General features: G+C 49.7%; 1 protein-coding gene across 1 annotated transcript; it reads right to left on the bottom strand.

Annotated features, from left to right (window-relative positions):
* Nucleotides 1-22,497: 22,497 nt before the first annotated feature.
* On the bottom strand, nucleotides 22,498-24,049 carry LOC122380915. Its single transcript, XM_043364528.1, has 2 exons — nucleotides 22,923-24,049; nucleotides 22,498-22,742 (listed from the first exon to the last, which is right to left on the bottom strand). Exons 1-2 carry the CDS (start codon nucleotides 23,704-23,706, stop codon nucleotides 22,729-22,731), a joined length of 798 nt encoding a protein of 265 aa, XP_043220463.1. The 5' UTR covers nucleotides 23,707-24,049; the 3' UTR covers nucleotides 22,498-22,728.
* Nucleotides 24,050-24,457: the final 408 nt, after the last annotated feature.

Genomic DNA, 24,457 nt, shown 5'->3' with positions numbered 1-24,457 from the left:
GCGTTAAGTGGAGGTCGCAACATTGGCCTGACTTCCTCCAACCTGACCTGGCCCGAGCTCTTTGTTTCCCACTTTAGTGGGGAATCATTATAATGGTTTCAGTGTCCTTTCTGGTCCGTTCCCGGTTAAACAGTACCTTTTCATGCCTATGGCTAGCAAGTAGCAATATCACATGCATTATCGTGTTCATTCTGCTCATTGTCCTTGCAAATGGGACCGGTGCTGATCAAAGGAACGGCAATGATTTCAGTGAACGGTTTGACGTCTCGGTAAAGGTATCGATTATGGCCAGTATATTGCGACTGCGATGGTGTAACCGTTCGGTCGCTGTGCCCTGTTTCGGCCATTATCTAATGACAGGGGCGCAGGGTGCGGCCGGTCGGCGCGGTCACGACGTGACCTCCCGTGGAGCCGGGGTCAGAGGTCAGCCTCCCTCCCACCCCAGCACCAGCTCAGCGCGCAGGCGTGGCCGACTCTCGCTTCTTTCCATGGTGCGGTAGTGTTTTGCATTCCGCTATTACGAGGCAATTATCCATAATTTGATCGGTACTGCGTTTGACTCGAAAGTGGCCGGTCGCACGCACCTCTACCAGTCGGATAAATAACTGCGTGGGATAAATCGAACGATAATTTCTCTCCTACGCACAGGACGTTCTTTGCATAATGCGTATATGCCGACCTATTGGTTTGTTACGCTTGACGCAGTCCCATGCGGTATGCGGTATGTAAACCGTTCTTTAGCGTTTTGGGGATACTTTCATGCTTTCGTCGTGACTCATGTTCTCCCACGTTAATTAAAAATGTCTATCATACGAAAGCGATTTCAGGGAAAGCATGCTGTCAAACAAGCTCTTCGCCCTGCGATCCTTTCTCGGCTCATCCCGTCCGTCCGTCCTCAGGCTGAGCACCAGTCGGGGGTGTCGCACCTCCGTCAGCCGTCCGTTCACCGCCCTCGGGGCGAGCACCAGACTCCGCCGTGGGCCCGATTGAAAGATACCGACCGGCCGGCAGCCGGCGCTCCGTTAATTAATCAACACAGGCCCGAATGGGCCGGCGATGAGTTCACAATACTGCACCGCCGGAGGCCAGCCCCGGCCCGTATAGAGCCATCCTAGCGCATCCTGCCCGTACAGAGCCGTTTTACTTGCCCCGGGCCGTATAGTCGTATAGGTATACGACGGGACGGTTCAGGCCGATCTTCACGTATAATTTCCTCTTTCATTGAACTGATCCTGAATGCACTGTGATGCAGATACGTCCCATTCCCGATTCGATGGCGGCACTCAAATGATATTTCGGGGTAACCTGGAATCAGCTCCGGCCGCAGCACGGCGGACAAGACGCCGTGGACAGTCAGATGGTCTGTCCTGGGTCCGGTCTGCGTGCGCGGGCCCTTCTGTGCTCCATTAGCGCCACGGTGAGCGGTCGGCTGGCCGTGACGACTCCATCATGGGCCGCCCTTGTGCAATGTCTCGCTGGGGAGTGGGGGAGGAGATGGAGTAGTGACTCGGTACAGCGGGGCCGCTCCCTCAGGCTGCAGCGGTGACCTGAAAACCCGACAGTTTGATAGTCGATATTTTTTAGTAACCGAATCGCGCCGAAATGATGACGTTCATTTGTTGACGTTAAATTAACTTTTATTGGAAAGCAGCAAGAAATAAAAAAGATTGAGCAATATTGGCAATCTGAAAGACTAATCTAAGTAATTATTGCGTTTTACTTACTGCCTTTTAAATGCATAACTTTTTAAGTTAATAGTGCATAACTTAAAAAGTTTAAATGCATAACTTTTGACCCGGTTGCGACGTACGTTGGACGATGGACAAGGCATCTTGATTTTCCACTGAAATACCCATGGCACGATGTTTCGTTGCCTTACATGAAATATGAATGCATTCATGGTAACCGTAAATCAAATCTCTTGACTCCCATTGCGATTGAATAGAAATGCACCCAATCATACAACAATAGCACAATCACCACACTCAGCTTGCGGTTCATTTATATTGCACGACATTGCGTAAGCGGTGCACACAATTAGAGCCCGATAACCGTAATGGTCCATCATCTGCGGGGTCTGATGGCTGTCGTGCCGCGGCCCCATGTTCGACTGCGAGCAGAGCGGAGCCCCAGTCACGTTTCCCGTGTACGACAGGTGAAACGGCGCCGACGGACTCGCTCTCAATGGGCATCAACACGTGATAACTTCAGTAGCAATCCCGCAATGGTTCGGACGTGCGGCATAAAGCACCCGACTATTGCCGATTGACATGGAAGAGAGCAACTGAGCCGACTGCTCCTCGCATGATGGATGATGTACAACTATCGAACACACAACAGTCAGTCGGATCAAAGGGAGATCGGGCGCTGCACCAGGGCATATTTTAAGGATTTTTCACTGCGTCCCAAAGGTGGCATAGGGCACATGCTTTGATCGGAAAGGGCACATTGCAAGCGAAATAGTATATAATGCAAGTGAGATAATGTACAGATACATTGTGTGCTGTGCTGGTGGAGGGGCACTGCAAGCGGGATATTGGGAGCGGGCTGTGATTGCTTTTGGCCAGTCTCGAAATTCGCCCAGTCGTAGTGCGTTCTTTATCCGCATTCAAAGGGCGGACCGGCGATTTCATGACATTTACATTGTTGTTAGTCACTCGTTTTCCTGAACGACGTTGGGCGTATTTGACCCCCTTGAAGTACCAAATTGTACCTATGCTTAGAGAATAAAAATGAAAATGCACATGATTAAAATGTGATACATACGTCTCTTCATGCGTTTTTCACCCTTATCAATCGATTCAAAATAGAGGTTGACGTGTGAAACATTGCCAATTTGCATTGAAGATACTATGTGTTTGAAATAATTAGATGACGTAAGGTCAAACAGTACCCACCTAAGTTGTGACAAGAAATCATCGGATTTTAAAGCTACACAAAAAAAATCCATCATAGATTAATGCTTTAGATGAACGGATGCTTTGGATGCTTCGGATTTCGCTTCCTTACTGCCTATCATGTAATATAACCCAAACTTTTCCCAATGGAAGTTCCTTTGTTTAATTACTATGCCCAGTAATGTGTCGATTTTGTGCCATTTCCGGGCGCTTTGGGGGGGGGGGGGGGGAGCATGGCCCCGTGGCCCCCTCTATATCCTCCTATGGCCAGACGGCCATGACGGCCCTGATCTGACCGTATGCCATCAAATGTGAAACTTCGCAATGATGCGATATTTTTTCGGAAAACGTGCCGGTATCTCAAAAACTATGATAGCTAGGAGGACGCAATCGATAGGAGAAAAGCAATCGATATATCTTGAACAGCTCTTTCGTCAATATTTCGTCAGAATTGAGTTGAGATCAACGGTTGAGGCTCCATAGCCAAAAACGAGTAAAATTACAATTTTTGTCAATATAGGTTTCATGAAAAGCTTTTGAACTAAAAAAAGGTAGAGAATTTTCGTTTGCACGATCGTTCTTCTCTCATTTTTACCTCGAAATGTCAAGGTCAGAACTTGACCTCACATTAAGGTCATTTCGTGACCAAGATAGATCATGTCGCATATCAGTCGATGCGTTTCGATGAGGTACCTCAAAACAATGATACAATCCACTGTGCATGCAAAAGCCCTGTAGGGCCGGATTTTGGGCCAGGCTCCGGGCCTGCGGGCTCCAACTTGACATCTCTAAACAGGACTTTAGGGAAGGGCAGGACACAGAGTCTGAGCCCTAAGGACAGGGCAGGCACAGGCCATGAAGCTAAGATAAGACGGATACTTGAGGGCTGGGTAGGATGCAGGGTCCGAGGGCAAGGCAAGGCGCAGGTCTGAGGCTATCATTACACAAGGCCGGAGAGTAGTGCAAGACACAGGCGGCCTTAGAACACCTGATGATCAACACACCTGATGGCAGGGCAACATGCAGGATCTTAGAGCGGGGCAAGAAATAGTACCTAAAGGTAGAGCAAAACATAAGACACAGGTATGGCACAAGGCCCGAAACACCGCCCACGTCTTGTCATACTATACCTTCGGGCCCCGAAGGTATGACAAGACGTGGGCGGTGTTTCACGGACGCTGCTATCAAATTCCGCGAGCTGACGTCATACTTGTGGTAGTGTTTGAGCAATGGCCCTGTTGATGTCTCCATGGAAACCCAATTTGACACGTGTAATAGCAGCGTGCTGCTATCACCGGTGAAACAGGGCCAGGGTATGGGGCCTGAGGGCAGGGCAAGGCTCAGGGCATGAAGGCAGAACAAAGCACGGGTTCTGAGGACAGGTAAGGGCACGGGGCATGAGGACGGGAAACGGCACGGGACCTGAGGGCGGGAGACACCACAGGGCCTGATGACAGGGCAGGGCACAGCGCCTGAGGGCGGGCATGGGACACGAGACCTTAGGGCAATGCAGAATACAGGGCTTGAGGGCAGAGTAGGACACAGGGTCTGATGGCATGGGACGGCACAAGGCCTGACGACAGGGCAGAGCACAGCAACTTAGGGCGAGGCAGGGCACGGGCCTGAGGGCGATACAACGCATAAGGCTTAATGGCAGAATAGGGCACAGGGTCTAAGGGCAGGGCAATGCACATGAGGCCTGGAAGCAGAACATGACAGGACAGGGCCTGAGGCAGGGCAAGGCATTAGGCTCGAGGATGGGCGCGGGGCCGGGGCATGAGGACATGGGAAGGCACAAGGCCTGATGGCAGGGCAGGGCACAGTACCTGAAGACAAGGCAGCGGCACGGGGTCTGATGGCAGGACAAGTGTACAAGGCTTGAGGGCAGAGAAGGGCACGGGGCCTCAAACTAGGGTAGAGCAGGGCACGGAGCCTAAAGACGGGAAGGCAGCGCATCAAATTTCCAGGCAGAATATATAAAGTATCATGTTTGAGGGCAGGGCAGAGCGGGGCACAGGGCCTGAAGAAAGGCCAGGGCAAGGTAAAAGACCTAAGGACAGGGCACTGGGCAGGGCACATATCCTAGGGGTATAGTAGGGAAGAAAATAATAAGGTGTATGACCAAGGGTAGGGCAGGGCACAAGGACTGGAGAGGGCATGTATGTGCTTAGGTACATAGTAAATCAGGGCACAAAGCAATCGGAAAGCCAACATCTTTTACACAGTAAAAGACCGAGGCATGTTACTTATTTTTGCTCGCACTTTTCGGCTGAAACCGTGGCATTTCAGTGTGGGACGCAGTGGTCCAAATTTCGCGAGGGCTACGTCCCAAAGGCAGGGGGCTGCGTCCCAAAATGGGACGCAGTCAGTATGTTAAAATATGCCCTGCGCTGCACTTCGCAGATAACCATCGCTCTGGCACGGGTGAAAACGGGACGTTTTTTGTCCTCAGTGTTAGAACATCACTGCGGCGGCCGGAGCGGTGTCTGCCACTCCTCGACTGTAAACAGCAGCCACTGTTCACCGGCATTGACCAAAACACAGGACTCAAGGCCCTGCACTTGTCCCGCCCGCTCTCCACCGGCGCCGCCGAGTGTTTGCCGGCGCCTCTCAGAGAGTCTCTGTTGACTCCATGGGCTATACGAACGGTGAAACGCGGGGTCAAGAGCGGGTGATTGACCTTCCCTTACTGAAGAACATCCGCCGACCATTGAGACAGACCGACGGTTGAAACAATTAGTGAGAAACTGTAAGCACTATGTTAAAGGTTAAGACCATTCTGTTACATCAAACCTATTCTCCCCGACTTGTCTCGCTCCCGGCGTCGTCCGTCCAGTTTGATCCATCCTTTCCCTGCCACCGCCGGCTGTCAGATTGCCGCCGGCGGTGTCAGATGGCTCCCGATCTCTGGCGGGGCGCAGTGAATTGTGATGGGGGCTCAGCGGTGATCCGACTGCCGGCGCCGACTGGCCGTAAACCGTCGCCCGTCGGCGGCGACACGCGGTCCGTCTGCGGCGACACGTGGCGAACAGAGTCTGGACAGACACTCGACTGTCGGCGCTTCATCGTTGCCCTTTGGTGGTGACAACATAGGTCGGCAGCGGCCCTTAGAAAGCTCGTCATCGCTGCATGCAACCGATTCGTCGCGATTGCACTTCAGCAAGGCGGGAAGACAGAGTCGCGGTCCGCCTCTACATATATGTGCAGTCAGCTGATGGTGAAGTGAGGAAGATCGGCTCGGCGCGGCGTTGAGGAGGGGCGTGGATCGCCGCTGCGTCAGATAGAGACAGACTGTGGGGACGCCATTCCTTTGCCCGAGTCTGGCAGAGGGCCAGGCCGCGCTGATCCGCTGGATCTGGCCGAACCGTCCCGACCCATCATCAGCGCCCGGCACCGGAGAATGCCAACGACCGCAAATGACGCCGATTGGACGCGGCTCGAATCTGGGAAGGGGCTGATGTCTTCCCCAGCCGAGACCGGTAATACGCGCAGACAAGCCTCAAAGCCGCTGTTGTATATTGATGACATTATTATACTGGGGTCCGTCTTCCTCATTTCGCAAGATTTCTTTTAAAAAAAAAGACGGTGAGCGGTGCAACTGCATATAGTTAAGCGTAAAAGTCTCACTAATATCCATGCACCTCAACGGTCTAAAACAAAAAATCATTCGAGACATAGGTATTAACTGCGTAAGCGTAGCTCGACAAACTCAAACTGGCTGGTATCCATTATCCATACCGTCAATGGTAGTAGAGCTCCACTCAATCATCCTGCAAATACGTCTAAGCAAATATATATTCATGTGCGGCTAGTACCGCAATGTGGCAGCGGTCGACCTGCAAAACTGCCGTAGTTACTCAGTGGCGAACGTGATTATCTTTACTCAAAGAGATATTCTGCAATCCTAACGGGGTGATATAGGGCATGAAGCCAATTTGCAGTGATGCAAACGACTATCTGAGGGTACCCCCATGTGCTGTGAGATTTATCTCCTTTGATTGCATCGTGGCCCTGTCTCTGTCGGCGTCCGACCGCCTTATACGGACACTATCGGGGCGACTACTCCTCATATCTCGGCCTTCCTGACGCGCGGCCGGCTCAGTGATCTCTCATCTCAGTCGTCCGGCTGTAACTCGTCTCTGCTGCGGACCGGTGCGGCTCGCTCATCAGCCCGCGAGCGGTGATCAGCCGGGCTGACCACACCGATCATTCCCTGTCCGCTGCGCATCACCGGCGTGACCGATGGATGCGGTGACTGCAGGCTGATGTCGGCAGACAGCTCACCCAGCCGGGAGCGGCAGTCTCCGCTCTCAGACTGCCGCGGGCCCCATGCAGAGCCACACCAAACGGCACACACACATTAGCAAGTCATTGCATTAAATGCTTTCCCGGCAATCACGTCAATTGCTGTAATCAGGACTGCAGTGCAGGCCCAAAGTGGGCGCCAGTCGCGGGCGGGGCGACTGAGGCGCGCGGGTCGATTACAGGGCAGCGCGCCGGCCCGCCGAGACCGATTAATTCACCGTCAACAGGAGTCGCTCATGTAAAACAAACAGCGGCGGCCGGGACGGTGCCGGGGCGGACCACCGCCCTGGGAGGCGTCATTGCCCGGTGGAGCTGCATTCCAGACGGATGGTCCGCTGCTCAATAGGGGCGGGCCCTGAGGGCGTCACAGTCACGGTGGAGTTTCAGACGGCTGAACCACCGCCCGATATTGGTAGACAATAAACTACCGTCTATCGCCCCATTCGTACAAAATGCGGAACACTGCCCCATGGACGGACCATTCTGACCCAGACGGAATGGACAGACACCGCCCGAAACAGATGGACCACCGCCCCAGACAGACACATCGCCGTCTGTCTGATCTGTCAGCCGTATAGTCAGATCACTTCACAGTCCCAGACAGACAGACCACCGCACTATGTTTTAACTCTGGACCAAAACTGGCCAGGGCTCATAACTAAGAAACTGTATGAGATACAGACGTGTTTTTGGGCTCAAACGAAACGTTGGAGACTAACGATCATTTAAAGTGCAAAACGTGTCGGACCAGATGCTTATGTACTTGTTTATGACGTCACACGTGTCACGAAACATATAAAAATATTGGCATACCTATTCTAGCTATGAATGCACGAACATTTAGGTATCTATATATTAAGTAATCGCAAGTCTTAGCAATGCTCATCGACGAGGCAAGTCAAGTTTGAGGACATGACCTTGCTAGTTAGCGTTGATGACCTCAGGTGACCTTGAATGTTCTTATAGGTATAAGACTTATTCATAGGTATAGGACCTACCTACGATCTTTATATTTATTTCAAAAACATTTTTAAACGTATGTTTTGATATCAACTTGATGCTAGCCCGGTCTCCACTTTAGTAAGTCCAGAGTCTTGTATGTTTTACGTCGCATGACGTCAGGGGCGGATCCAGCTTATCCGTTTGGAGAGGGCAAATGTTTCCGACCCTTTCGGCGACCCCGACCCACCGCCGCGCCGGTGACTTTACAACGCTTCACTACGTCTGCAATCTGCATGCGTGTACATAGTTCAGGGAGTTCCATCTGTTATCAGCATACCGACCTAAATAATGAGCAGCGAGCGGTCAGCTCCATCCCTCGGAATGGTTGTGACGGAAAGACCTGCTTTTCGTCCAGATAGGCATCGACGCCGTATTATGTTTATCATCACCAAAACCTTTGGGAGCGGAAAAGGATAGTCTTGCCCACACGACTCAGCTATGGGGAGGGCAAATACCCACTATGCCCTTCACTGGATCCGCCATTGCATGACGTGAAATGGTAGAATGTATCCCAAAACTTCTTACCAATTCCTATTGTATGGTGCGTTATGTAACATGCAACGTGCACGTAAAAGCACTTCATTGCCATACTAACTGACGCTTACTGCAGCAAACGGATACTTTTTCATAAAGGTGGACAGCACTAATGATACCATACCACCTATATCGAACGTATTAATACTGACTGAAGAGGCCGATGGTAACCCTGCCGATCATCGTGATCAGCGATGCGTGCTGTGGCCGGTCTCATACATGTACAATCACTGTTCAGTTCACAGTCCCATCGCAAACTGCACTGAAAACAATTTTACCCGAAGCTGGCGAATTAAGCGTTGCTCTGCGGGTGATATATGTGTATTAACTCGCCAGGTCCAGATTCTAGCTAGAGGGTAAGCAGATTTGCCTGCCTTATTACTCGTAAATATGCACTGTACCCACAGTCTGCAGTAAAGTAGCTACCCAGCACCGGATATTGTCCCCGCGGGTGTCGAGTCATTGGCACAGCCCTCACTGAAAGAGTTGGAACTACTCGAGGTATCGTAAACGCGTATCCGTGGATGGCGAACCTTTACATAACCTGCCCTGAAGGAGTTGGATCTACTGTTACAACTAGATGGCGTTGTCTCATACAGTTTTGAATTACAACAATTTTTTAACTTTTTTTTTTAACCAATGATATGCTGGCCATTGTTTGGCGGTTTTCAAGTGGGGGCGAAAGTACAATTGTTAGGGTGCATCTTTAAAACCTCTGCAATATTCATCACGGGACGATTGGCAACGCTTTTTCTTCCGAAACTACCAAGTGAGACCATTTTGATTCTTATATAGGTCACGAAAGCAGCGGCAACACATCTTCTTGATTTCGGGCGGTCTGCATGACTGCAGGTGACTGAGTCATGTCGAAATTTCTATGGGAATTCGATTTGACCTTTCCCACCGATGTGAAACTTTCTCACCGATACCTATTTTCTAGGTGTGAGATTGCTATAATATAGATATTTTCCCGCAAATATGGTCAAGCGTGGGAGTTTTTTTGGCCCTCGTGACTTGGTCGGCGAAGGGTAGGCGTGGAGGGTAACCCCATCTCCTAGGGGTTTGTGGGGCGCTGCTGCCAGGTAGGCGTCGATGAATACCTTTCGATGGAGGGGTCGCGAGCCACTGGTGCGCGAATAGTCGTGGAGGGTTACTACTCTCCAGAGTGAATTGCAAAAGTGTTATGTCCTAAATTGACTCCTGGGAGGGTGGTTAAAAATGGTTGCGGATAGGGGTACCCGCGAGGCACCGGTTTACTCGCCAGTTTTGGGTGAAATTGTTTTCAGTGTGGGCACAATGAATATTTTATTGCGCTCCATCAGGTACTAAGATATGTTTATAAAGTATAAACTATCAAGCAAGCATGTGTAGCGACCATACAGCTCCAGAGCCCATCTATGAATTTCCTGCAATAGCCATGGAGTGGAAAGTTCCTGTTATAGACCTATAGATACTATACATAATTAATTACACCGATAATGCTGTTGATATTTAAGAAATGTATATTTCATAGGAATGCTAGCAGTTTTTGAATGAACAACTGTCATTCACCGACATTGTCCGGTCTCCGGTTCCGGAGACCCTTTGTTTTCTTCTCGCGACACATGAAAATGCAACTGGCACGTGTCGTGGGGGGTCATGCCGTCAGCTGATTACGCCCCAGGGTACGGCAGGTCGCACACAGGTCGGCGACCTTCCATTGGCCACCAACTCGTCACAATAGACGAGAGAATGAACGAGGAGTACTAGCATTTTCCCTTAACGCACGCTAGAGCCCGTCCCATGGCTCAGCAGGAACAGACATGACTCATTCAAAAAAGTGTTCACCCCCAACACCGGCGCACTCAGGCGCAGATGAAATTTTGAGGACATGTAGACAACTCCTTGACCTACAGTGTGGTGGAGTCTGAGACCGTACACTAGCGTACAATTTTTTGTAGCTCTAAAAGAACATTGACATTTTTCAAAAAAGTGTGCCAATGTAAGGGCTTACGGAAATCAATACATGTTACACCTATATGTATTATAATCATATAAATTATGACTCATTACAAAGCCAAAAGTTCGCGCTATCGTTTGGTACCCAAATTACATAGTTTTGACAATCCAAAGCTCGAAGATGTTGACGTGAAGCAAGGCGACTGTTTCTGCGTTTGTTCGCCGAAGTTTAGCTTTTGAGAGTTGTCTGACTTTGTTGTACATTTCCAACGTTTTCAAAAGTAAAGAGAATAAAAGTTTCCGTCGTTAAAGATGCTCTGATCATTTTTGAACACGATAGTGGCCAAATGAAAACGTTTAAAAATGGTCGATATTTCGCGTCCTGGCCAGTTTTTGGCCAGAGTTAAAACACGGTGCACCGCTCCAGACAGACTACCAGCACATAACAGACGGAAACGGAGCACCGTCCTGCAGACAGACGGACCACCACTCCAGACTACCGTCAGACAGACCACTAGACTGTCCCAACTCCCAGATAGACTACCATCCCAGACAGACGGACCACTGCACTGGCCTGTCCCCGGCAGACGGACCACTGGACTGTCCCAGACAGACGGAGACGGACCACTGGACTGTACCAGACAGACGGAGACGGACCACTGGACTGTACCAGACAGACGGAGACGGACCACTGGACTGTACCAGACAGACGGAGACGGACCACTGGACTGTACCAGACAGATGGACCAGTGGACTGTACCAGACGGAGGCGGGCCACTGGACTGTCCCAGACAGACGGACCACCATGGCCTGTACCAGACAGATGGACCACTAGACAGTCTCAGACAGACGGATCAGTGGACTGTCCCAGATAGACTACCATCATGCAGACAGACGGACCACTGGCCTGTCCCAGACAGACGGACCATCACTCCAGACTACCGTCAGACAGACCACTAGACAGACTCAGACAGACGGACGGACCACCCTGGCCCACACAAACGGACCACTCTGTCCCAGACGGCAGTGGCGTGACCCGCCTGCCGACCCGCCGACCGGCCCAGCGGACGCCGCCGCCGACCAACTGATGACCATACGGGAGAACGAATGTCCCGTCAGCTAACCCGGCAATTTGGGCGTCTTTGTCTCTGTTACGAGCCTTTGTTTGGGTGCTTTGCTGTTACAGACAGCGCTTTTGTTTGTAAGGTCGAACCGCTTTAGATTTTGCAGGGTGCAACTTGGAACTTGTTTGAAGGCAGAGTAATAAATCAGTGGTTTCGATATTAACAACACAGCATTACATTGTTGCGGTTTGAATCGGGCAGAGTTTTCGCTAATGTTCATTGCAGCAAATTATAGTTACGATGAAATCCAGGTTGTTTGTTCGCGGAAAATACAGTTATCCATAAGTGGCATTATAAATTAGGTAGGTAAATCGTAACAATATTTTTAGACGCAGAATAAACATACCGCAGTGATTGCTGAGATGTTAGACTCATTGCTGAATGCTCCTCAGACTTTGTCACGATCAGTAGGTAACTTGCTTTGTCATGGAACTTTGAATAAGGTTGATGTCTGCCGCAAAACAACAACATGCCCAATGCCCATGACATAACGATGTCATGAACGTGTATCGGGCGGGACGTGACATAGGTACAGCCCTCTGCAAACTGCGTGGTAGGTATTCTTTTTTCTACAAAACCGAGAATAACGCGAATACTATGCTATCGGTCACTCGAAAATCGTAACAGCAAGACGCGCTAGACACCGCACCTTAGATTGGCATTATCATCGTATTCATTTTCCATCCAGTTTAGCAGCAAAACCCAAAAGTTTATATTTGCCCCAAAAACAAACTTTTGCATTTTGTTGCCACACAAGCCTTATACTTTGTTTAGTGATAGGCCCAATCGAAGGAGTGGACCATGGCGCATCTATTTCCTGTGAGTTTCGACCGACTGTTGACATAGCCTATGAGTTATTATCGGTTTTGTCGAAAAAAGAATACCTACCACGCAGTCTGCTGAGGGCTGTACACGTAAACGAGTACAATAAAAGATACCTAACTCCCTTTTTGACATAATATTTGTAACATGTTACAGCATCCATGCTGATTGCTGGTTTCTCATAAACTCTGATTGCAGGTTGCGGGTTGTCAATTTCAGCATGAATTGCGGATGATCTCCCTGGCTGCCTTCTGCGGGCTCCACGCCTCCTGTGAGCCCTGAGGGCGCTGCGTGAACGAGGCTCTCCCGTCCTAATAACAACAATCCCCGCGGTCTGATTCCCGGTGTTTGCCCCTATCGGAGTGTAGTTTGCCGATGATACGAGCAGTGGCGCGGGTGAGACGGTATCGAACAATTACAGGGCGGACTCCCGACAGAGACAGATCACGGGCCACCTGGCACGCACCTGTGCTCAACCCTGTGACCTCATAGGGGTAGAGCCGAGTGGGACGGTGGCAGTGTTAACCTTTCAGTCTTAACCGATAACCGAGAGCATTCTGCCGGTGGTGGCTCAACCCGGGTTGTCCGGAAGGGACAGCTCTGCCGAGAAGATGTCTTGCGAGAAACATTTTTATGTTAAACTTTAGAATCTGAATGTTCGCATACGTACGAATAAGCGGTCGGATAGTCGGAATGAACGAGTCGTTATACATTTCTGCGACTATACATCGCGCTCCACTTTAACGTTCAGGCGAAGGTAGGTACTGCACCATTCTGCCTTCGCGAAATGGTGCCATTAATTTTCACTGGCATATTAGCGTTCCTAGTGAAGACAGCCTCGGGACGAACGGTTATCAGTTCCTGTCCGGCATGGTAGCCGTTTACCGAGAGAAATCCTATGCAGATTCCATTTGCAACTGCAATGGATCACGCCACAGGTGAACACGGAATAGGCATGAGGATACACTAGAAATCCCTGGTTGATATTCAATAAGCGGCTGTGCCAACAGCCCTCGGGTTTGACTGTATAGAGCACACAAGAGCTGGAAAGCATTATGCATGCTCGTGTTAGTAAGATTGTCAGAGCCTCGAGCTTAAAATAATGCATTGAGTAGCTGGAGCTTCAAAGATAACCCATGTGATAAACTGATTTTGATGTCTCTTGTCTCCCCAGAGAGCGTAAAAAAATATACATACAAATACATGATCGTTCTTAATTCTACACTAACCGCTTAAAAAAGGTACACATTTTTGCCAGTCTCGACATATTGGCCACTTCTACAGATAATAAGCATGTCTCCACGGCCACACCGCGCCCGCGGGTACCGGTTTTGGACCACCGCGGACCTATAATTTGCATTCCTTAGCGTGTCGTATCGCGTTGGGGCTGTCGATAATCAGCGGTTGATTCTTATGTCGGCGGCTGTTCCCAGATGTTTGTCCTGTCGCCGGATCGCCACCGATCCCTGTGTGACGGGTCCGATCTGCCGTAAACATCCAACTGACGTCCGGGCGTGGCGGCCACCCGCCGGACCATGGTCCTCAGACACAAGCACTGAAAACAAGTTGAAAGAACGTTATGCAAAAGCATCTTAAAATATTCCACACTTAGGTTTTTTGGGTATTAGGGTAAACTGGCTTAGAGGCGAAGCAGAACGTCTGGTTCATGAAGAACACACACAGTGTTTCACATAGACCGAAGACACGTGCTGCTTCTTCGCGTGCAATCTTAGTGGCCCCAGGGGGGCTTCAACTCGACCAACACCGGTTCTTCTTCGCTCTCCCTAGTCACGTGATATTACGTCACACCAAGCGCGCGAAAGATAAACCCTTTGAAGGTTTTGCACGAACTAGCATCGGGTTTAAGAAGAAGGGGTTGTGGTTAATCAGTGTAATGGCTTTCATCAAGACCACGCCCGCGGTACCACGTTCTAGCGTCCACCGGAAGCGATCGCCATTTTTCGATCGCGTTGGATCACGCTTTGTGCAGTGACGAGCGGCTGGTGCAAGATTGGGTGAATGGCAAGTAATCAAATATTGAAGAACTGAAATAAGGTTAATTTTTTGCTTGTCAAGTGTTGTGTATTATTTATATTACTTGTGATTGACCATAATAAGCAATATCACAACGCTCTTCAAATGCATGGATGAATGCATTGGATGAAGACAATTCATATGCAAGACCAATCAATGCAGTAAGTATTTATATGTTGTATAAATGCCCCATAGCTTAAATTATGCATGTGGTATTTAGACAAATCTTCCAAATGAAGATAAACCAGGAATAGAATCAGCTTGCCATTTTGGGGTCAATTGATTTAGGTATAAATTTGGCTGATTTTAATAAACATATGTTCGCGCTGATTAGTGCAATATTTTATCTATACTGCACTTTATATGTCAAGTGCATTATTTTATTTTTGGAGTAGGCTCATGGTCTCTGAAGTCAATCTAAGTTTCTTTACTCCCTGCCTGTTGAATAACGCATCCGCCCGACTCTTCATTCTAGGGGACGAGGCCATCTCCGCTCTGATTGAGGCCCTGGAGTCTGAGGAGAGCGTCCTGGCGCGCGCCGCGCGGAGACGTCGACATCGTCGAAAACGCTGGCTTGAGGCTGGTGGTGGAAGGAGAAACTGTATGTGATTTGGGAGAATGCGATATCGCCACCCGGCTGCTGACATGGGCGATAGCGCAAACATACAGTGTTTGTAAAAACATCCACTTGCTAAAGCTAAAAATGTGTTCATATTTGGCTCCTGGAGTTCTTTGGCTTGGATGTGTAAGGCAAGTGACGCGGCCGAATGGAAAGCGTTCCTGCAGGCTGATTGCGGGCTGATCGCAGACTGAATGCGGGCTGGTTGCGGGCTGATCGCATGGGCTGGTTGCGGGCTGGTTGTTCCTGACTGGAGACTTGCAGGCTGATTGCTCAGAGTAAAGAGGAAGGTAATACATTTTAAGGTGTATCAAGTACTGTGTTTGCGCAGCAGATGTGACGGCGCAGGTCGATAGCCATGCATGGGAGGTTCAATAGACGAATGAACGGGGATTTTGCGGTATTGCAATAGAACTGAAAGGGTTCTAGGTACAACCGATATTCAGAACACAGGGTGGTTTCCCTATAAACCTCAGGGACTTCTTCACAGACCCTTTGGGGTTCTTATCTAGGTGCTAAGAACGCTCTTATTATAAACCCTAAACCTCATAAGAGTCTTTGGAAGAATCGTGTGGATTCTTTTGATGAGAATGCAAAGCCGTCTACGTGAAGAACCATGGAGGTTCTGAAAAACGGTGGCATAACATTTTACCCCACAGGGGTCTAAATACCCCTGTACGTTCTTAACGTTCTTCCAAAGTGTTTTCAGTGCATGGTCCCAGACACCGGTCCTTTGTCCTCAGACACCGTTCCATGGTCGCCAGACGGTCCGATCCCGGCCTGCCAGTCAGCCCGCCGCCTTTGGTCATTAGCTGTCGGCTTTACACGACACTTGTCGCAATTAGAGCGATTGGGACTCGGCGGATGATTTGTGTGACAGACGACTGGGACGTCAAGGCGTGGGCTGGGAGGTTGGGAGAGAGAGAGAGAGAGAGAGAGAGAGAGAGAGAGAGAGAGAGAGAGAGAGAGAGAGAGAGAGAGAGAGAGAGAGAGAGAGAGAGAGAGAGAGAGAGAGAGAGAGAGAGAGAAAGAGAGAGAGAGAGAGAGGGCTAAGGTCGATGCATGGGATGGTGCAGAGATATGGGTTTGACGCAGATACATGCCGTCTCTGTGAGCCTGAGGCTCAACAGTCACGCGCAATTAGCTCACGCCATATAAAGAAACGTGAGATTTAGACATGTGTGATCGGAAAAAAGAAATGCAAAAGATATGCTGCCACAGAAACATAGCCTGAGACTGCTAACTCATACGGGGTAGGAACGTCACGTGTCATGGTTCACGTATACATATATGATAAGTGTCAAGAGCGGATCAAAAGTCGGACGGGTCATAGGATTCACAGCGTCAGAGGTGACGCGACTGACTGTATGGAATGGACTGAATGACACGGTCGGCTTCGTTCAGCTGAATTGGGCTCCACATCTACCACGACCCCGCGCGCGTCTCTGGCCGTCCGTCTGTCTCTACAATGTCATATTTTATGGTCCGTGTGATATCAGGATAGGGTTGGGGAGCGTATCGGCTGTCCATCGGACGCCGAATGGGCGCGCCCGGACACCTCCGGTGACCCGTTCCATTCCAGATAACAGTCGTGTCGGCCGGTCCGAGACGAATCAATTCGCCTCGCCGCCGACCGGGGACCGGGCCGGGGCGGCTCTATCACAGGCCGGGACCGCTCCACCGCCGACCACTGCCGCCCATCGCATCGGAACGGGGAGCGCCCGGGCCGGGAAATTCTACAGAAATAGATGGGTGGAGGATTTTATGAGGCATGATAACAAGATATCAATAGGCACGGTAGCTAAAAGTGATGAGGCAGAGTTGGTGTAGAAAATTTAATACTTCACAAACTATACTTTTAGTTCTTTGGCTTAATTTGGATCAAACCTTACCGAAATGCGTATCACTTAGGCTTATTTTAATCTAATGTATCGGTGTTATCCAACCCACTCCATCACGGAAGTTATCTATATAAAAAGAGAGAATTTCGTCTGCGAAGTGCTAATTTCCCATACAGACAATAATTCGGCGTATATTTTTTCCACGTAAGATCTTACTGATCTCATTCGCACAATAACATCAAGCCCCTATGGGCCATGCGGTGTGGTGTAAGACCTGCTCAGGTGAGAGAGATCAGCTGCCGGGTCATGAGGTCACAAGGGTCAGCAGGCGGAACATTTACGCCAATCAGGGTGATTTCAGAGGGCGGTGAGGTATTGGAAACTCATCACAATGTAACTGATAGGATGGCTATTGAGGTAATTTTGGGTGGGCAGAGGTCAAGGACAAACAGCCACCTGCTTATAAGCGGCACTGATTAAAGTGTCATTGGAGGTTGCTGGTTGATCGAATGTCAAGTGGGTGTGCAAATCAGGGATTTTTTTTTAAGTTTTACACATCTTAGTTAGGTAGGGGAGAGAGGTCATATTGCGCCATGTTCTCAAATGCGCCACACCTTCCTCCTGCCCAAAATTCGATTCGAACGAATATTCGAATGTGTGCATTTACTTCACCACCAATAACTCGCTCTTATTCCGGTCCACGGGGGCAGGTGAGGTGTCTCAGCTTTCTCGCAGACCATTTTTTGTGATTTCCTCTATTTTCTTACGCGAAACAGTCTATTTCGACCTTTGCTAGTGTCATGGTTTATCTTAGAGATAGTGATTCAACTAATAATCATTGTTAATTGCTCGTTTAATGTTAGTTTTGAAAGCTTATCAGCACCGTGGCTTCGCTATCGTCGCCATATTTGAAGCTCATGAAAAATGTGTTCCATTCGTAATTGCGCCCACCCTATTTGCGCCCTATTCTTCAACCCAGAGAAACAGCATCTGGTGGTTGGGACACATTTCATTGAACACTTTGATTATTAGAGCGCTCACCTTACCATTACCTTAGCCTTCACAGCATAAATGGTTAATGGGCTGACACGTTCAAATAGGCTACTTAGTTAGCCCGCGCCCCGTAGGGGGGGGGGGGCCGAAACGGCCCCCCCTGTCCTTTTCGGTCGATATCTCCTAAACCGCTTCAGATATCGCCACCAAACTTTCAGGACCCCTCCGGACATCAATTTTACACATTGTGACCAAAAACTTTTTCCAAAGGCTATGATAGGTTGGCCACAAATGACGTCAGAATGACGTCATGTTCTGTCATTTTCGACCGAATAAAGACCTTCGCGAGAAGACCTGTCAGGCCTACAGCTTTGAAGATACAGAAAAATGATCAAGACATAAAACGTGTAGAATTGACAGGGCTACAAAACGGCCATCTCGGATTTTTGAAATTTTTGAGTTTTGAACCCCAAAAATAAAAAAAAAACATTTTTTTTTTGATATATTAGCCAAAAAATCCAAAAAGTTTTTTGAGTTAAAAAAAAACGGATTATATGTGATAGTACCTACCGTCTTCTATCTACATACCGAATTTCAGATCGATACCTCGTTTTTTGGCCAAGTTATAGCGAAAAACTGTTCAAAATTGATGACGTCAAATTTTCAAACTCAATTTTTGGCAGTTCTAGACCTCGTAGAGCAAAACAAAGACAACCATTAGACTCCCCGTGACGAGCTGCATCGAATAGATACCCATTTTATGCAAAAATATCAACTTTGAAATTTGACCTTATTTGACCTGACCTTGACCTGACCTTCACCAAAACGTGACCTAGGCTGGCCCCAAAGGCTGCCTAACCCACATAATCGCATTTGTCATGTAAAATGGACCATAAAACATGTATCACACGACACTTTCATATTGTGACCCCGGTGACCTGACCTCGCTGTGACCTGACCTGGTATCAGTGACCTCAGATAGCAAAGTATGTGTTTGACGAACAATGTACCATCGATGGTTTTCAATAAATTACCAATTAACTCGATTTCACAACACATTTCTTGAAATGCCTGTGAACGGTGAAAATCTGACCTTTGACCTGACCTGTGACGTCATCGGTTTGACCTAGGTGAATGAAATTTGGTCACAAGGTAGTTCCCGGGTGGGGCTATCGAACGCCGTTTGAATTTTGAAAATCGGCCGGTAACTTTCCGAGATCTTAGGGGGGGGGGCCGAAACGCCCCCCCCCCCCTACGGGTGGTAGGGTCCGCCGGTAGCCCTACGGGGCGCGGGTTAGGTGGCAAACCGTTGTTTTTAATAGGGCGCTTTTACATGAGAGGCATGGACGCTTTTTGATGGGGGAGTCCGTAAATGCGCCCTTTGCAGATGTGCCGGAAAGCTTTTCTCTTGTTAATTTTTCTGGGTGTGATACAAATTGGGAGTTGTTATTTGATGCCAATATAACTGAGGTACAATTTGAGATATCATCAAACATGACAGCTGGTCAACTTTAGCCGCAATAGGCCGATATCCTTGGGTGGGACTAAATGCTTACTTCGAAATCTAAGCTACGTTGCGGCATTGGCGGTTATGTGCGGCGTGTATGCCGCATGATTAGTAAGCGGCGACCACTAAATTAAAGACTCAAACGCTCCGACCGGTTCTCAATGAATAACACTGCATACCAAAAATGCCAACCGCTCTCGTCAAAGATATTCAGCTTTAAATAACTAGGTTATCTACATCATCATTTTGAACCAAATTAATACTTTCAACTTAACTCACTCATTCCTTCCCTTGTTGTCTCCAAACAGTCTTTCGATTGTCTGGAAATCGTATGCTAAATCCCGTACATGTATGCGACTGGTGCATATAAAGGCCGATAAAAGAATTTGAATAGGCTCTGGCATGCGATTTCCTGGCTACCCAAAAAAGTCTGTTTCAGTCTTGCTATCAAAACATGACCTCGCCCGCACAGGGGGGGGGGGGGGGGGTTGATGCAACCCCCCTAAGGTTTTTCGCGAATAACTCGCTTAAAAAGCGGCTGATCTCGACGAAACTTTCAGTACCCTCGCATTGATCAATTTAACACCCATCCTGAAAATTTCATGACCCTGACCCAAATGACCTTTGACCTGTGACCTACTTTTCGAGACCATGTTTGGCCGGAACCGCGATTCAGCGTATGTCGGCTCGCATTAGCAGCGCGTTTGCAGTCTTTTCGTGGTTTCAAGCGTTCAAACATGTGATATGATGTTGCCCCCATGCATTAGGGTGGGTGTCAAGGTAACCTGAAGGTCAGGTCAGGTCATTGACCTTTGGTGACCTCGGTTCACTTTTTCGAGTTTGACATGTTTCTAGGTCAGTTTTTTCGAGCTGAATTCGAATTAAGCAACCACATGAACGTTTACAAAGTAGTTTTGGTGCCTTCGTAACATGTTACGAGGCTGTCAGAGGCGGTTGACACCTACTACAAATACCTGGCAGGACCTCTACTGGTTGACCTGACCTGACCTAACCCGACCTGGCCTAAATGAATGAAGACATCATCTGTGATCAAAACTAGCATGATATTCGTGATCAGCACCCCGAAAAACCCCATAGCAGCCACACTACGACGTTCTAACAGGTCCCAATTTTCCCGCCTTTTGGGTCATTGACCTGACCTGGAAGGTCAACCGATGACCTAGGACCTTAAAATTGGGTATCATCGGCTTTCTCTCGTCACGGGCAACACGCTCGTTTTTTCCGCGAAGCTCTAGCTTGATCAGGAGCGAAACGGCAAGGGGTTATACCTTATACGTTCGCGGCTGAGTATTAATTTGGTTCAAAACAATGATGTAGATAAGTTAGTTATTTAAATCTAAATATCCTATGACGAGAGCGATGGACATTTTTGGTATGCAGTGTTATCCATTGAAAACAGGTCAAAGCTATGGAATTTTTAATTTAGTGGTCGCCGCTTACTAATCATGCGGCATACACGCCGCACATAACCGCCAATGCCGCAACGCAGCTTAGATTTCGAAGTAAGCATTTAGTCTCACCCATATCCTTAAGGTGGCGCAATATGACCTCTCTCCCCTACAAGCTACATGACAGCATTGCTACGATATTTTAGCACTGCATGGATGTCGTCAGTTCTGTGATCCAAACGGATAGTGGAAATGTTTTATTTTATCATTTTATTACTTGATAAGTAAGTATGCACCTACCTATGCCTAGCAATAACGCCATATTCACCGCTCCTATGCCAACGTGCTAACTAACTGATTACAACATAACACCGTATAGACCGCTCCTATCAACTGTTAAGATGCATAAATAACTAATAAAGTAGTGTCCAAGAAAAAGGACGCTCATTATCAACCTGCACCCCCCCCCCCCCGGCATTCCAACCCAACCTCTAAAACCTTTTGTTATGGTGGGTTAGCCAATAGATTCACCAGCCAATGAGGCTGCCAGCACCCGAATATGCATGGGTGGGTGGGGTGCTCCAAGCATTATTCTCCGTCGGTCATTAGCACTATCATAATGGCCTTAATGGGCCCCCATTAAAGGGACCCTCCCACCTTAACATTAGATTTGAGTTGAGATAGCCAAAATGGGGTCCCTGGCTCACAATTACCGGTTTCGGCACTCACAACATCGAGAAATGCCTTAAATCGGATATATTGAATTTCAAAATTGCAGCATTTTGATTCAGAGGGGCTAATGCTTAGGAATACCCCTCTGAATGTGTGACGTCAGCGCAAATATCTAACGATTTTTAAATGTTTGACTAAAACGTTTTGTAGCACGCGGTGGTATATGCTATTTGCGCGCAACAACTGCCGCAAACGCCGCACTTCTAAAATAAAGTCGCTAGAAACAGCGGAGATCCCAAAAAAGTAAACAAAAGTAAAAGTCTAATATTTTGAAAACCGGTGAATATTTTTCGGTGAAATTTGGTAGATATTCGTTTTCGCTCTTTCTGAACCGAGCGACATCACTTTCATGCCAATTCATAAACTTTTTTGAAGGTGGGAGGGTCCCTTTAAGTGTCGGCGATTGTTGATTGTATTACGTATTCCGGGGAATGTGGACCCTGCATGCCACCGGGTTACTCTCCTGCGCCGCGTTGAGGTCTCCGTCCGGCGACTGAAGATGCAGCTGCGTTGGCGAAAGGGGGAGGGACGGGTTGAAGGTAGAGACAGGAGGATAAGGTTCAGGGAGTATCTGGGCAGATCAAGGGATGGTGAAAAGGCAAACATAGTATAATGTAGGATATGGTTTGTAAGGGCCCATGTAAATTAAACCCAGTCTCATCTACATATTCCCTTTACTCGTAGTTTGTACTTATAGGTCGTATTCCGGTGCACCTAGCCGTTGGACAATACACTGTTATGTTCGTGATTCACGGTTCGAGTGAGAGAGAGCTTAAGAGAAACGCGATTTATTTACTGCCGGTGCGAATGGGCCGAGAGAGTCCTCCAAAAACTAAACAAGTATGGCGAGCGCCACGCCTAGTCGCCCGCGCCAGTCATGCCGCTTGGCGCGCACGATCAGCTGAGCGTCGGCAGGGGCGCTCCCAGGCACACAGAGGTGGGGCCGCAGAGGCGGTCCAAGTACACACCCCCTATACCCGAACACAACATCCCCCCTCGAGAGCGTGGGCGGCCCGCCCGCAGCGGCAGCAGCGCGCGCCGGCCGCGCCCGCGGAACGCCCGCCAGGTTGGGCCGCGGGGCGCGCCTGGGGGCGGCGCACGCCGGCCGTACCCGCGGAACGCCCGCCGGGTTGGGCCGCGGGGCGCGCATCGCGCGACCTTGAACGGCGGTATGCCGACAGACGGCTCACTGACGCCGTCGGTGAGCGGAGGTCGGAGCAGGTAGCCCGGGCGTTCTCTGACGCACGGCAGATGTCCACCGTCTTCTTGAGGTCCAGCCCCGGATCCTCCAACAGACGCTTCACCGTCTCCTCGTCCCGCAGGCCACACACAATCTTGTCACGCAGGCGTGAGTCGTAACAGTGTGTGCAAAAGTCGCAAAATGCCGCGAGCTCCTTCACTTCGCACAGAAACTCCTCAAAATTCTCGCCCTGCTCCTGGACACGGGCGTAGAACGCACGGCGGTCGACCAGGACACTGCGCTGCTTACGGAGATGACTCTCCATTGCGTCTACCACCGCGGAGAGGGGAGAGTCGTCCGCTATCGTCAGTCCATAGCGCAGCACCCGGTGCCAATCTTCGTCGAGAAGACTGAGAAGGGCAGCTCTCTGGGCAGTGACGGGCAGCGCGGACGCGCCGGTCAGAAGCATGTACCCGTCCAGCTTCTCCCTCCATACAGCGAAGTCACGCAGGGATGTGGAGGACGACAGCTGAGGCGCCGGCGTTGCAGCAGCAGGCAGGCGCACGGGCGGGGCGGCAGCCGACGTCCGGGCGGCTGTCGCCGCCGAGGCATCGTCGGCAGCGACGGTAGCGGGTGGCTGTCGGTCGGCGACCAGTCGCTCCACCATCTGAGTGAGCCGCTCCTCGCGCTGCGCTGAGTCTCGCTCCCGCTGCGCCGACAGCTCCGCCTGCTGCAGGAGCAGCTGCGTCAGTTTCTCAATGTCACTCATCGTCACAGATCACGGCGCGCTATACACTAATCACTGATACACTGATACACCGATCACTGCGCGCACGCACGGAACCATCTACTGACCGCGCCATGTTATGTTCGTGATTCACGGTTCGAGTGAGAGAGAGCTTAAGAGAAACGCGATTTATTTACTGCCGGTGCGAATGGGCCGAGAGAGTCCTCCAAAAACTAAACAAGTATGGCGAGCGCCACGCCTAGTCGCCCGCGCCAGTCATGCCGCTTGGCGCGCACGATCAGCTGAGCGTCGGCAGGGGCGCTCCCAGGCACACAGAGGTGGGGCCGCAGAGGCGGTCCAAGTACACACCCCCTATACCCGAACACAACATACACAAGACCTGTCCGCTAGCTGGGTGAACCAAGCCGCCTCGATCCTGAATGCAGAGACCCAGGCTAGCGATGATCTATCGTAACGCAGACAGACTGGGAAGTTCTCGGCTTTGAAGGCCGGTCAGGTCTCGGGAATGACAGCTGACGGCTGAGGGTCACACAGACGGCTCCCACGGTGGTCTGACGGGTCAGCAGCGTATGCGGGTGGTCCCATCAGCAGGGTTCAGTCTCTGTCAGAGACTCACACTCATCGATCTAATACGGGAACGGAACGGATGAGAAATGTACATGATCTGGCAAATAAACGGAATGTGACATGTTATCTTGCGCATGCGAGCCACTGTACGTATAGGAAATAGGAATGCATCTCGTTTGGACCCGGGGCAGATGTCTGCCGAATG

This window comes from Amphibalanus amphitrite, unplaced genomic scaffold (genome assembly GCF_019059575.1).
Source record: "Amphibalanus amphitrite isolate SeventyFive unplaced genomic scaffold, NRLGWU_Aamphi_draft 000109F_arrow, whole genome shotgun sequence".
Taxonomy (NCBI): Eukaryota; Metazoa; Arthropoda; class Thecostraca; order Balanomorpha; family Balanidae; genus Amphibalanus; species Amphibalanus amphitrite.
The sequence above is the reverse complement of the archived record's forward strand: the minus strand, read 5'-3'. Positions and strand labels throughout refer to the sequence as shown.

Bases quoted from the DNA above. Each gene is read 5' to 3' on its own strand.
- LOC122380915 (XM_043364528.1), bottom strand. From the start codon at position 23,706: ATGAGTGACATTGAGAAACTGACGCAGCTGCTCCTGCAGCAGGCGGAG.